Source organism: Gymnoscopelus braueri (genome assembly GCF_963280865.1).
Source record: "Gymnoscopelus braueri genome assembly, chromosome: 2".
In the NCBI taxonomy this organism is placed as follows: domain Eukaryota; kingdom Metazoa; phylum Chordata; class Actinopteri; order Myctophiformes; family Myctophidae; genus Gymnoscopelus; species Gymnoscopelus braueri.
This window is the reverse complement of record NC_137604.1, coordinates 53,239,104-53,254,723: the sequence shown is the minus strand read 5'-3', so window position 1 is coordinate 53,254,723 and position 15,620 is coordinate 53,239,104. Positions and strand designations below refer to the sequence as shown.

The window sequence follows — 15,620 nt, the reverse complement described above, 5'->3', positions numbered from 1 at the left end:
CTGTGTTGTTGTTGTTGTTTTTTTCTTCTTGTTTCTTTTTTTTCCCGTTCGTTTTCCACGTCGTCCGTCTCCGTTTGTTCTGTCTGTCTGTCGTGTGTGTGTGTGTGTGTGTGTGTGTGTGTGTGTGTGTGTGTGTGTGTGTGTGTGTGTGTGTGTGTGTGTGTGTGTGTGTGTGTGTTTGTTTGCCTTTGTGCGGGTGTGTGTGTATGCACGATGTGTGGTGTGTGTGTATATGTGTGTGTGTTGTGGCCACCCCAGCGGCAGGATCAGTTACACAGACATGTATCAGATGCTAAGACACATGTGTCCACCGCTAGGCCTCGGGAAGAGGTGTCCCGCCCGGGTCGCCTATAAGGTAGACTCGTACCCCCGACCCCGCCCCCTCCAACCCCCCAATGCCCACCCTACCTCCCTCGCTCCCTTCTTTTCCCTTCCCTTCCCTTCCCATCCCTCTCTCTCTCCTCCTTATTCCTCCTCTCCCCCATCCTTTGGCCTCCCCATCGCTGGGGCAGATCCTCCCGCCAAAAAAAACTCCTTCCTCTCGTCTAAAAGACCCCTGGGGGAGCCGCCCCCTCACCGTTTCCACCACTATCCCCCCACCCCACCCCACCCCACCCCACCCCAAACCCCCTACCCCCTCAAACCCCCCCACCCTTCTCCCCATCCCAGCGCTGTTCTTCTGACTGTCTGTTAGTGCTGGTTGTGGTGGTGGTGAGCGCTGTTCCATCTTTATCCCCTCTCCGCCCCGTGGATGGAGGGATGGGCTTCGTCGTGAAGTGAAGTGAAGTGATAGTGGAGTGGTAGTCAGTGCTGTTTTATTTTTAATTTATTTCCCTTTGTTTATTTTTTTTCCTCTCGTCAAGCCACAGGAGTAAGGGAATGGAGGAGGCTTTGCCCGGTCCTTCTGCAACCTGCACGGACGCACAATGCACAGCAACATGCAACAACAAGACCCCCCTGTCCAACAAGAATGCACACGATCATGCAGCGAGTCAATTCAGTTTGATTGCAGAGCAATGGAATTGGGAATGCTTTTTTTTTAAATGTCAGTTTAGAAAACAGATGAGAAAATCGGCTGCTGATGTTTCTATTTGATAGAACACATACACTTTTTTTAAATACTCATGTATCACTTTTAGTCCCTGAACTATTAATCCAACAAATATATTCCTATATATATATGGGAAGAGGAAAATATTGCTTGAAGAAGGTTAGGTTTATTTTTTCTGCAAAAACGTCCCTAAAGCCAAGCACATGTGTGCCCTTTAAAGAAACGTAGTGGTATCACGACAGCTACAAGGTGCAACGACCTGCTTACGATGCGGGTACAGAAGGATCGGCAAGGAATGCGCGTCTTCCCGTCCTCTACGTCTCTTATTCCTGCGGATGGCGCTCTAGCGCGCACACATGCACACAGACAGACCCCCGCACAATGTAAAAAAAACGTTGGGTAGGCAAAGTTCTGGCCCCCCCCCGTGTTGTGTTATGTTCTTGTACAGAATCTCTGGCTGCCTGTGAGTCACAGACTGGCAACGTAAAGACTCGGTTGAGCTCCTCAGAACTCCCTTTTTTTGTCCTTGTGGTTCCTTCCGTCTTCTGTCTACACCTCTCTCCCCCCCTTCTCTCTCTCTCTCTCTCTCTCTCTCTCTCTCTCTCTCTCTCTCTCTCTCTCTCTCTCTCTCTCTCTCTCTCTCTCTCTCTGTCAAATGTGTCAATGCAGTTCTAGTCGGAACATCCGACTACCCATCTCTTCTGCCTCTCTCCTCCACCTCATCTTCTCTCTCTCTCACGTTTTGTATCGCTCTCATTCGCTCATCTCTCCCGCTCCCTTTTTGTGGTTTCTCCTCCCTCTCTCGGTCCTCTTGTGCCTCATAAGCGACCATCGTCCCACCATTGTCCACCCATACACCTCCATCGTCCACCCATACACCACAGCACTGCCTCTATCCCGCTGTCTCTCTTGTCTTTCAGCTACTTTTTTCCCTCTCTGTTCTCTTCCCTCCCTCTCTCTGACTCTCCAGCCTGTCTGACAAACAGGCCTATTTATATATAATATGTCGGTCATTGAAGAATCGTAACGTTTACCGATAAAACTTCACGAAAAATCCTTTTAAAGACAGTTGAGGTGATAAACCCCCTTATGTTGTCTGTCAGCTTAGAGAGGTCGGACATTTTGAACTTTGGTTCCCTTGACACTGAGCCCTTCCAAATGTCCAGTAGTCACAGTATGTGGAAAAGCTGTTATATTTTTTGGGGATATTAGGCTGTATTCTCATTGGAAAGTCTTAGGTTTGACAGACGTGGCGAGAAGAGACAACTCCGTCTTCAACTTGGCCTTTTCTCAGTGGACTTTATGTCAGTGTCGTTTTAGTGTTGTTGTCTTTTTTCTCTTGTCTTGTACTGTAATATACTCTACCTTACCCTCTCTATCTAAACACACTTCCTACCTCTCACTCTTGCTTTCTTGCTCTCGTTCTTTCTTTCTTTCTCTCTTTCTCCTGTTAAACCACGCGCTCTTGTTATTATCATTTTTTGCTCTTTCAGTGTTGTCACAATTCTCATTCTCACCCTCCCCTTTTTATCTGTAACCACATCTCATAATCTGCCTTAGAGCCACCTAGTCTTAACTGAACTAACAGCTTAGACCCCGCCTACAGAGTCTGGTTGGTTTAAAAAAAACGAAAAACTAAACAAAAACTCAATAAATAAACATCAATCATACTTTTTGATCTTCACCTTCTCTGATTCTTCTTCTTCTTTCAGGGAATGTCACACTTCTCAGTCCTCTCTAACTCTGACACCCCCCCTCCCCTTTTTAGACACAGCACCCGTTTTGCATCGAGAGAGATCTTGCCTTGACACGCACCCATTGTGTTTAAACCCAGATAATTGTCCAAAATAGTACCATCACTGGCAAATTTGACTTTGAAATACAAAGTCAGACGCCAAAGTGAGATAAAACTGTACTATCAGCAAGCAATCAATCGAACCAAAAAAAAAAAAAAGAGATAAGAAACGAATCGATCAGTAACACCTATCGATCGTTTTAATCTGAATGAGGATACTCTCTGTGCGCGGATGCACGGCTGCTTGTATTGTGGCAAGGGAGGGGGTATAGCGGGCTGGCGGGGTTGGTGAAAGGGGGGCTGGGTAGGGTGGTGTTGGTTGGGGGGTGGGTTGGTTGGTGTGGCTGAAAATAAGCATGCTGCATGTCTTTTTTGTCGGGAAGTGTGGCGGTATTGCATGCGATCCTCAGATTCTGTGTTGCATGGCTACAGATGACGTCATGCCTATGCCTGCCAGCCGGCCTGCCGAGAGCTGTGGATGTTGGCTGTTGCCTCTCGCCTGCCACGCCACTTGTCTTCTGGCATGCCCCGACACTAGAACTCTCTCACATACACACACACACACACACACACACACACACACACAAGCATGACAAAGCTCACTATATATCGTGCTTGCCTTTTCGTGAGTGCCCAACGCTCATGTTCATAGGTAAACTCAATGGATGCCAACTGGCTGGGATGGAAACAAACACAGCCGCTTAAATGGCTTGATTTGTTCTATCTGCCAAGTTCCGCCATTGGATTTACCTTGTAGAGTTATATACAGACATGGAACCTCCACACCAGGTAGGGGGAGCTCTATAGCAGATGCCTCGGTAACAAAACAAAAAACATGCCAGTCTCCTAAAAAATGGCAAGAATTGTCCCAGTGATACTGTTATTGTTCTTCCTCCAGTCGATCTATTCTGTTCGTCAAAAAGGACTCCAATTAAGTGTACTTAATTGGAGTTCTGTGTGTTAAGTGGGTTGGGGGGGTGGTGGGGAATGGTGTATGTGTGCGATATACTGTATGTGTGTCACGACTAAGATGTGTGAATGAGTCTCTGCATTCACACATTTAGGGAACATGGGCACAGGTTGGGGTCGGAGGCCGTACAGGCTCCGATTGTTCTTCCTTGTGGTTCTCGGCTCTCAAGCCCCAATTCATGCTTAGTCGCGTGACGGTGTCCCGCGCCGAGAATAGCCGACCCTCAAGCTCACAACGCGTCGCGTTCCGTGACGCGTTGTGAGCTTGTAGGTCTGCTATTCTCGGCCGTTCTTCTCGGTGCGTGCGCGCGACACCATCGCGCGACGGAGCATAAGTTAGGCTTCTCAGTTGCTTAGCAGCAAATGGCCCCCGTTTGGATAGCTGTGCTGTATGGTAGAGTATCACTGGCAAGCAGGAGACTCAGGGACTTGGGAAAATGAAAATGCTTGCACATGCATGCACCAATCAAATGTTATGAGGGACTTTAGGACACTCAAGTGCGTGCTCAGTAGGTCTTCAATCCGGAGTACGTTTTCAGCCAAAGCTTTGAATTGAAATGCAAGATTCCAAAATTGACGTTTTGCCTCAAGCCAAATTGACAACAGAGCTTGGCACAGAAAGACATTAACCTTTTTTGCTTTGTCTTTCTATTATCCTAGACTGACTAGAAATCTTAAAATAACTCAATAACTAATAAAGTTAAAATCTGACAGAGCCCAGCACTACGCTAACTGGCTGTTGTCTATGGAGCTCTCTCGACAAACCCCCCCTTCCTTTTACCCTTCCTGGAGGTTCAGACACACCCCTTTACCCTGGACACGCCCCTTTCTCATCCTCTCATCCTGACTGGCTCTCCACAGAGGCTTCTACGCATGGATCTGCCCGTTGCCGATGACAACACGGTGCATTTTAACTCCACCCTCATGGCGCTGATCAGAACAGCACTGGATATAAAGATCGCCAAGGGTATGCCTGTTACCTTCCCTTCTCTGTATCTGTCTCTCTCTCTCTCTCTCTCTCTCTCTCTCTCTCTCTCTCTCTCTCTCTCTCTCTATCTGTCTCTCTCTCTGAAGCTATTGCAAGTGGGCCCCCAAATAATTGGCAAAACAATGTCTTATTGATAATATAACATTAATGTACAAAAATAAAAAAGAATCAGTCATGGCATTTTTCTTTAAAACCCTGAACAACGTGTTTTCATTCTGATTGATTAATAGGAACTTAAAAATGTACCATGCTAGTTCCATTGATCCATAGACACTAGTCTATTGATCATTATAAACGTGTTCTGAAAATGCCCGTGGCCCACCCACAGAGACCACTTAACGCGGAGGCCGAACGGCTGCCGTGTTAAGTGGTCAGGATGAGTGGGCCTACAAACAGAGTTTGTAAGTGGGCCCTGATCCAGAAAAGGTGCATGGGAGCCGCTGATGTATATCTTTTCTGTCTATACTCCCTCTTTTTTTTCCGGTGGGTGTGACTAATGTATCACTCTGTCGCTATTGGACTCTTTCTCTCTCGTTCTCTTTCTCTCACTTTCAGTTATATTGCGTGACATTATGAAAAGTGCCTTTGACTAATGAAAAAAAATAATGTTTTGTTGTTGTCGTTCGTATGGATGTGTTGAATGTCGTGTGAATGTCTCTGTTATGTTTCTGTGGAATTGTGTGCCTATGTTTGGCGTGTGTGTGTGTGTGTGTGTGCGTGTGCGTGTGCGTGTGCGTGCGTGTGTGTCTGTGTCTGTGTCTGTGTCTGTGTGTCTGTGTCTGTGTCTGTGTCTGTGTCTGTGTCTGTGTGTGTGTGTGTGTGTGTGTGTGTGTGTGCGTGTGCGTGTGCGTGTGCGTGTGCGTGTGTGTGTGCGTGTGCGTGTGTATGCGCGTGTACGTGTACGTTTTGCACAACATTGTTTTTGTTGTGCACATATGCATGGTTCCACACATACATGCATATGTGTGTGTGTCGTCTGCGTGTTGTCATGTGTGGCTATGTGTACGTGTGGTGCTTGCACACGCCTGGCTGCTGGCACCACCGGGGGATGCCACACAGGTGGTGCAGACAAGCATCAGATGGACGCAGAGCTGAGGAAAGAGATGATGGCCATTTGGCCCAACCTCTCCCAGAAGACGCTGGATCTGCTGGTCACTCCGCACAAGTGTAAGTTGCAGGAAGAGAAAGCATAGTGGTGTGTGTGTGCGTGCGCGTGCGCGTGCGTGCGCGTGCGCGTGCGTGCGTGCGCGTGTGAGTGTGCGTGTGTGTGTGTGTGTGTGTGTGTGTGTGTGTTGGATGTGTCCGATCACCAACTCACCAAGAGGACAGCTTCTTCCAGTCGATGTTACTCACTGCTCTGCATCTCCTGAACAGGTTTCCATGACAACACAAAATTCACATATACAGTACATGTACGAACATCACAACAACCACACACAGTACATGCGCACGTGCACATACGTACGCACGCACGCACGCACACGCACACGCACACGCACACACACACACACACACACACAGACACACACACACACACACACACACACACACACACACACACACACACACACACACACACACACACACACACACACACACACACTCATATATACCGTTACTATATACCACACTAGTCCTGGTATCAGGGGGTGCCTGCTATAGAAGATCCTCTATAGAAGTCTTTTCACTACAGGAAAAAAAAGTTATTATGTACTTATATGATGATATTCACTATAGCTAAGCATGTTCAGCATGCCACTTTGAAAAGGACAGCACTTTGATTGAGAGTATACCAGTTATACCAGAGTAAGAGTTTTTTTGGACTGTGAAAACAAAGCTCAATGTTTTTTCTAATCTTAAATGTTTACGTGTTTCATCAAAACTCTGGGGATACTTATCTGGAGTTTTTTAGAAAAAAATTGAGCTCCTGTTTGCCTGGGGGGGTGCATGAATAGCATGAAGATTGCAGATTGAATAAGGGTTACGTTATGATTTAGAGACGATGAACACTGTACTGGTCATAGGATTGACGACTGCCTGTGAAAAGACTACCTGCTCTGTTGTCTATAGTAATAACGTACAGTGTTGTGAAGTCGTCGTATTTGTCTGTTCTGCACCGGTGAGCAAGGTCGATTGTGTTTCTGCCTTTCTTTTTTTTTTTTCAAGTGGAGATGGTCTGATCTCAAACTAATGATAAAATAAAACGTGTAGGGTGACTAGACTGTCCAGGTGGCCAGTGTTGATTTTGTCGACTAAAACTATGACGAAAAATGTTCGTCGACTCACTGACGAAAACGAAATAAAAACTAAGCTATGATGACTAAAACTAAGACTAAATATATTGACAATTTCGTCAACAAAAAAAAACTTGACTAAAATGTTAGTGAGGGACTAGTGGAGAAGAGATCCAGTAGAACTAAGAAAAGTCATTTTATGTTTGGTTGCGCTCGGGTTTTGCGCTCTGAAAATAGCCGATCTACAAGCTCACAACGCGTCGCGCTGTGACGCGTTGTGACGCGTTGTGACGCGTTGTGAGCTTGTAGATCTGCTATTTTCAGCATGCAACCAAGCGTAAAATCAGCCATTACGACGCCATCAAGGCACCGCCAAAATACATTTTAGTCGACTAAATCAACTGTAGATTTAGACGACTAAAACTAGACAAAGACAAAAACATTTTAGATGACTAAAATATGACTAAAACTAAATGGAATTTTATTCAAAAGACTACGACTAAAACTAAATTAAAATTTGCTGTCAAAATCAACACTGGTCGGGACGCCTGTTGTTGGGCAGAGGTTAGAATTGGGAGGGATAGCGTGTTCCTCCACACACGTTATGCTCTCCGGGTGAAACCCAGAAGCGGCTGGTGACTCCTTGTGTATCAGAGGAGACGGCCGGCTTTTGATAATAATTTATATATAATTCTTTTTTTAATTATATATAGTTTTGCCTATATATAGCAAGTATATGCAGAATATATGCTGCATATATGCCATATTCAGGTTAATATATGTGCATATATGTGGATATATAGGAAATATATATCTCATATATAGCTTATATGTCCACATATATGTAGAGACATATACTGTATGCAGGCGGCCAATTTCGAATATGTCACATATATGATAAACATATGTTGCATATATAAAAACATATATGTTCACATATTTCCTTTGCCCCCCTGCTGGCAGAGGCAAAAACCGTCTATGAGAGGCGACATGTGGTTGTCTACACCCTCCCCAAGACCAATGGTAGCGGTTGGCAGTAACAGGGACTTTACAAACATGGGGGGAATTGGCAATGACTGAACTTGAGGAGAAAATGTAAAAACCAGCTTATCAGTTGATCAAAATAAGAAAACTTCTAGGAGACCTTCGGATTTCATTAGGTAGAATTTTGGTTCCTTTTTTAGGAAGCATGCAGGAACTCGACTCTGCTCCGGGTGCAAACAGTGTTGTTGTTATTGTTGTCGTCGTGTTAAAGGGATAGTTCACCCCCAAAATGACTTATTATTTTTTTTGTCGCATTCCTAAGCCAATAATTTGATGACCAGCGATTCCTCTGGTCATCAGATTATTGGCTTAGGAATGCGACAAAAAAATATATCCATGAATTCAAGTCTCCATGGGGTGACTAGCCTAATCAATAGAAAAAAGTCTGTTTTTGGGAGAACTATCCCTTTAATGTGGATTTCGTGTGTGTTTGCATGACGTGTCCCCACTCCCATATCCCGCCTCGCGGCTCAGGGTCCCATCACGCTCGGGTCTAATCTCGCAGGGTAACTTGTCATTTTCTCAGCAGCCACAGACTTGACGGTGGGCAAAATCTACGCAGCCATGATGATCATGGAATACTACCGACAGAGCAAGACCAAAAGGCAGCAGGCCCTGCGAGAGGAACAGGTACCGACAAGAAAACCCGCCCTCCGCCCCAAAAACCAGAGAAATCCCCCAAATACAGATCAGTCCTCCTGCAAATATAGCCCATCATCACAGTCCCAGGCCCATCATCATCATGGCTCTACCAAAGTAGAGCCCTCTCTTTAATTCCACCACTCGCCACGAGTCCTCGTGTCAAGTATCATCTATACAGCTCTCCCTCCACGTAAACGGTTCCTCCTCCTAAGGGCTCATTACAGGGTTTTTTCATCAATCGCATCCCACACAACACTTGACCGATTTTTGCTGAAACATACACAGCAAAATCCTCAGTGTTAGTCAGTGGTGGAAAGTAACTAAGTACTTGTACTTAAGTACTGTACTTAAGTACAAATTTGAGGATTTTTTTACTTTTCTGGATTATTTTCAATTTTCTGTACTTTTACTTCTACTCCAGTACATCTCAGAGGCAAATATTGTACTTTTACTCCACTACAATTATCTGAAAACTTAGTTACTAACTTAGTTACTTTGTAGATTTTGATTATTATTACAAAACATACATTAACCACTTTATCCCTATATACTTCGGCTATTTTCAAAAGATTTTTATACATTTTTAACGCTTGTGAAATGGGACATTCTGCATAATGAGTACTAATACTTTTGTTATTTTACTCAAGTACATTTTTAATTCCGGACTTTTACTTGTAATGGAGTATTTCTACATTGCAGTAGTGATACTTTTACTTAAGTACAACATTTTAGTACTTTTTCCACCATTGGTGTTAGTTACTGTAGTTCACGGGTCCATTTGGTTGGATTTGTACGCACTCTCAGAGGTACAAATGGATACATGGAACACTGAGGATTTTACCGTGTACCCCCTTTATATAGTTGGCCCTTTTCAGCATGATAATATTAAAGCTTCTGAGTCCTTTTCTCCTGCGCCAGGTTGCGCCCTAGCCTATCCTCATTCCTTTTAGCATGCTGGCTAAGGTTGGCAACAAAGCTCTGGGCTGGTTTCTTCTACGGTTCTGCTACTACGTTATTACACTACCTGCTTCTCCTCTCTGTGATGGTCTCTAAATGACCATGACGAGGATGATGGATTAGGTTTTGTTTATGGATTTAAACGTGTTGCATTTTGATTCGTTGTTTTTGATGATGCTCTGACAAATGTTGATGATAACACATGGCCTGTACCTTTGTTTTGCTGTATGTCAATGCACTTCCCTCAGTAACAATGAATGCTTTCTGGAGATGCACTTTGCTCCTGCTGTCCCTGTGGAAACACTTCTCCATTCACTTAATACTCACCAGCCGCTCCCGAAACCTCATCCAACTTTGTTTTTTTTCGATGTGTTTGGATCTACCGCTTTGGACCAAAAGTCCAAAGTTGCCCTGTGGAAAGAGGGGCTAGCATTAAAGTAATGTCTAAAGACTCACTTTTTTGCAGGGCTGGAGGACAATGTGTGTTGGTGAATGGAGAGTATTATGTGGCGGATTTTGTTTATGTTTTGTTCTTGTACACACCCCCGTACACCCCTGCAAATATGAGTTGGTATGATCCCGAATGCAGCCAATCCCATTGGACTGACTGGACAATTCCACACAGGCTCGCTCAACATCAGCAACCCAGCTGTGCACAAGGACCACCCTGTCTGTCTGTCTGTCTGTCTGTCTGTCTGTCTGTCTGTCTGTCTGTCTGTCTGTCTGTCTGTCTGTCTGTCTGTCCTTTCATCAGTCTGCCCGCCTCAGTGTTTGCAGTGCCTCCACATATCACTACCTGTTCTTAAATCCCTATTCTGCAGTGTTAACCTTTCCTTGCTTAAAGCCCTACTACACAGTCAAATCCAGAGTGTTAATTTAACTCCGAAATGATCCAAAAAGGTACATTTTTACACTTTGAAACTTTTTCTTTTTTTAATTAACGCTCCGGATTTTACTGCCTACATCCCTCAACCCTGCCTTTGTTTTTTTTTATCTCAATCTCCCTTCCTTTAGTTTTTTTCATGAACTGTATGTCAAGTCATGTCATGTTAAGTGTTCGTATTGCTGTTGTGAATGTCTTCTTTGGCTGTCGATCTGTGTTTGTGTCTCTTACCGTTTCTTGTCTTTTCTCTGTCCAATTTCTAGCTGTCACTCTCTAGTTTTTTTGTTTTGTTTTGTTTACTTCCGTCTCCGCCTTATTTCTTGTGATCCGTCGTGTCGTGTCCTCTTCCTGTCGTGTCCTCTTCCCGTGCTCATCCCACCCTCTGACTCTGTCCCTACGTCCCTCCAGGAGGAGGCGGGACCTTGACCTATCAACCCTGCCCCCTGATTGGTCAATCCAGGTTGATTGTCACCACCAAAGTTGCTCTTAACCAAGAACCCTTCTTCCTCTCTCCCGTCTGTGTATTCATGTATCTCTCTCAGTCTGTCCTCTGGTGTGTCTTCTGTGGTTCGTTGGTGGTGGTATGTTGAGTGGAGGTTCCTGTGGCCAGTGGCATCTTTTGTGTATTCAGTTATCCTCTTCTACTGGCCCTTTTTTACTGAAAAGAATGCCCAGATTGGATTGGAATGTCCTCCAATGAACCAACCTAGTCAATGTAAAGTTTGCAACCATAACCCATCTGTGTGTGTGTGTTGTGTGTGTGTCTCAAGTGAATTTTCCTAGGAGACATCACTAGCCAGCACACCCCAACGCCACAGGACTGTTCAGAGAGACTTAAGCCACTTCTCCCCCCATGACACTTTTGGGGGTTAGGGTTTTTTAATTGACATGTGTTTTGCTCCGCCCACCAGGACGCGTGTCAGGGGAGGAGTGGCCACGGGGGCTATTTCTAAACAGAGTCCAGATCCATTCCCATTCATTTTTATTAGCATTTAGCCGTTAGCGTCTCCCTAGGCTATGGATGGACGTGACACAAGTCGTTTTGGCAGTCATGAATTGTTGCTGGCGTTTCCCCAGCCCCTAGTGTGGAAAAAAAGCCTCCATCCACTTCCAAGAGTACTCCGTTACCCAGGATGCCTTGGGAGGGGAGCTGCTCGATGTCCTCACTTTGTCTGATGAGAAGAGAAAGTAGAAGTTGCTCCTTAATAGCACTGGTCCAGGGTCAGATTGACACTCCCCTCAAATTGGCGTTATTCACAATATAGCGTCTCTGGAGTTTCACTGAGCAGGCTTCCATTGTTAGCAAAAAATAAATAACAGCGATTGGCGGGCTGTGAGTATATTGCAAGTACCCACCCCCCCCCCCCCCCCCCCAAATAACGGGAGAAACACCAACAGTTTATTGATAATGTAACAGGCCTAAACAATAGAGAGAAAATCCCATTTTGGGGGATTTAAAGAAATGCCCCATTAATAAGTGAGTGGGTATGTCAATCAGATTGTAGACCAGTGATTTAAGGACAAACTTTATCTCAAATACCACACAGGTAGAAGTTATCTTGTTACACAGATCTAGCATCGGTTATGTTCTCCCTGAATCTTAACTCTGATCCCCATGAAAGAGCAGCTTTGTTACAGAACAGTGGTGGGAACTGGAAGCACAGTAACTAAATACATTTACTCAATTACTGTATGTTTATGTTTATTAAAGGATCCCCATTAGAGGCACATGAATGAGCCTCTAGTCTTCCTGGGATCCTGAACAAATACAATACAATACAATAAAGACATACAACTAAAAAATAATCCCCCCAAAAATGTATAGTTTTTACAAAGTTTGAAACATTTCAATACTCTTATCGGCCCTCACAGGATTCAAATTCCAAAATAGCAAAAGTAGCAGATCTACAAGCTCGACACACATCGCTTTACTCTGCCTTTTTGAGCTTGTGGATCTGCTACTTTTGATGCTTTTGTGTGACGCTGAAATATGATCAAGTATAGGGCGTTAATTTACGGGGAAAAAAACACAAAAAGTAGATATGAGGTTTCTGCCCGACAGCAACGATAAATAAAACAAATCCAAGTACTTCTTTCCACCACTGCTCCTCCATGCCAACGTTAGCTCAGCTCTTTAGTAGCTCTTCGGGGTTCAGGTTGGTAGACGTAGCCGATCCCAGATCAAAGGTAAAAAGAACTTTACCTTGGGGATGGATGTCCACAAAGCCATGTGCTTGACGATGGCGCCCCCGAGTGGGTGCATGTTGCGGGTGCATCCTTTTGCGTGTGTGTGGGGTGTGTGTTTGTGTCCTGTGTGTTGTTGTCTCCCCATCATCCCTCTGAATGTGCCTGATGCCAGCCTGCAGGCCATGTTGTATATCTCACACAGAACCGAACGCCATTAATGTTTCAGCGCATGGAAGCCTCTGAGGGAGGGGGCACGGAGGGACCCCCCGGGGGCCCGCAGGGCCTCAACGGCCTCCCCAGTACCCAGCCTGACAACGTCAACAACAGCATGTGAGTGAACCCCCTTTTTTAACTACTCATTATGCCTTAAAGCTGTACTATGTAACTTTCCTCTTCCACTCCGGATTTTATAACCCGTTTTCCTGTGCAAGTGCTGAAATGTTTACCATTGCTAATAGAGCTAATACGACCTGCCTGCTTGCTCAGGGGATGAATTGAATCTTGACCATCGGGTCCAAATTCGTGTCAGATCCTGTGTCTACAGGTGAGACATGACCTTTGACACAATCTCAATGTCTCAATAGAAGAGCAGGGAGTACAAAATACAACCACCCCAATTGTATTAGTTGAAATTGACATTGTAGATAATGCTTGGTGGCCTCTGTTTTCTTTGTCTCTGTGTGTTTCTCAATGACCTTCTTCTCTGTCTTCGCTGTCTTTTCTTGTTGTTCTGTTTCTGCATCTGTTATGTGTAGAAACACCTTTCTGGTTGACCTGGCAGCGAGGGAGATTATAGCCTGTGCAGCTTGTGTACCTGTGCTCGTTCGTGTGTAAACCTCTGATGTTTGTGTGTGTGTGTGTGTGTGTGTGTGTGTGTGTGTGTGTGTGTGTGTGTGTGTGTGTGTGTGTGTGTGCGTGTGCGTGCGTGTGCGTGTGCGTGTGTGTGCGTGCATGACTGCATGTGCGTGCGTGCCCCAGACCTCCAGAGAATGGTGATGGTGGTGGTATGACAGAGAGCCAGTCCTGGGTGACAGCCAAAGCCCAGGAGATGTTTCAGAAGACGGGCAACTGGAGCCCCGACAGACCCTACCCGGACGATCTCCATGACAACCGCCACAACCCCCAGGTACGTGCAAAACACGCAGGCTCACGCACAAACACACGGACACGGACACACACACACACACACACACACACACACACACACACATGACTTCTTTGGCTTGGCATCGCTGCTAGGGGGAGACGGTCCAACCAGACTGTTTCTTTGTAGCTTGCGGCTGAACTGATTCTCTTGAGGAATGTGCCCCCACCCCCACTAACCAATCAAACGCTCTAGTCTTGGTGAAATGGCCCTCAGTGTACTTGGACCGCTTGTTTTTTCCGTTTACACCCCATCACTGTCGCCAAAATTAGCCGATCTACATTAGCTCACAACACGTTGCTGCGACGCGTTGTGTGGGCTTCTAGATCTGCTATGTTTGGCTAGTGTTACCCCCCCCCCCCCCCCCCGCCCAGAATTTCAAATCCACGAACGACAACTATGTTATTATGTGTGCGTTTTTAATCTCTACACCAGTGGTTCTCAAAGTGGGGTCTGGGAGGAGGGCTGTGGATAGTTCAGAAACCCGCCTACCAGTAACGTCATCGATGGGGAATCCAAGCTGATAGAAAATGCAGGCTTTCTATTCCTGGAAAGTTAGCATGCGATAATGAAAGCCATTGTTCTCGCATTAAAACATTTTTTTTATTTTTTTAAACCCTGCTTAACGATGATGTCACTGGTAGGTGGGTTTCTGAACTGTCCACCTCCTATGAGACACAGACCGAGTAGATTTTTTTTTATTACTATATTATCATCAGCTATGTAGATAGCTTAAGTCCTATTACAAGAATAGAGAAAATAGCCAATCTACTACAAGCCCACAGCACGCTGGTCAGAAATTTTCACTGTTTCTTAAATGTTTTTTTATTTTATTTTATAGAATTGTTTGGATATTTAGATTTTTGTAAATCTTTTGAAAAATGTAAACGATTTTTGGAATTCTTTAAATTTATCCCAAAAAATCTTTTAAAATATAACATATTTTTAAATGTAAAAAAGGGGACATTTAGGCTCGCGAGTGATAAAAAATGGTTGCACGACCCGAACGCGGGTCCCGTCCGACCCGCTGTTTTTTGGGAACCACAGAGAATAGTGTGCTTTGCGCGTATTAGCATACAGTACAGCAAGCTCCTACCATACCATACCGCACCGACCGACCATACGTACGTACGGTGTCAGTCAGTCCAGCCGGGGGAGGCTGGGTCTGGATCTACGTCTCTTGTTTTTCATCAATCACCATTCCTGCCCCGACTGTGGCGCAGACGTGACTGATTGATCAATAAATAATGTGACTTTGAACAGTGCCACCGGTCTGCTCCTCTCAGCGAGGGGAGTGATGGAGCTGCTGGAGAGAATACTGGCAACAAGCTGTCCTTTTCATTTCAAACAAGAGGCGGCTCTAATTAGAGGAGAAATCCACATCCTCATTACTGACACCAAGCTGTCAGCTACTGGAGTGGAGACACGCTTCCCGGAGTGTATCTCCAGAGCGAGTTTCCCCCGCGTTGATTTCTTTTTCAGTATGAAGATGTGTAAGAGCTACAGGTGCTGCTGTTGCTCTCTCTCTCTCTCTGTCTCTGTGTCTCTCTGTCTCACTCTCTCTCTCTCCCTACGCCTCGGAACCATTCATGGACTAATTTCTACAGCCTCCTCAGACTCAAACCACTTCCCTAAGCGAGCGAGCGAGCGTGCACACACACACACACACACACACACACACACACACACACACACACACACACACACACACACACACACACACACA

At 45.3% G+C, this 15,620-nt stretch overlaps 1 protein-coding gene across 1 annotated transcript in view; it reads left to right on the top strand.

Annotated features, from left to right (window-relative positions):
* cacna1ab (calcium channel, voltage-dependent, P/Q type, alpha 1A subunit, b) overlaps positions 1-15,620 on the top strand; it is a gene marked incomplete at its 3' end in the record, with an annotated part of 276,793 nt that overhangs the window by 244,163 nt on the left and 17,010 nt on the right. The window contains exons 42-46 of the mRNA XM_080443643.1: positions 4,677-4,782; positions 5,863-5,970; positions 8,608-8,711; positions 12,953-13,080; positions 13,729-13,876. Coding sequence (XP_080299769.1) covers positions 4,677-4,782; positions 5,863-5,970; positions 8,608-8,711; positions 12,953-13,080; positions 13,729-13,876 — 594 coding nt within the window. The remainder of the gene's footprint in view (positions 1-4,676; positions 4,783-5,862; positions 5,971-8,607; positions 8,712-12,952; positions 13,081-13,728; positions 13,877-15,620) is intronic.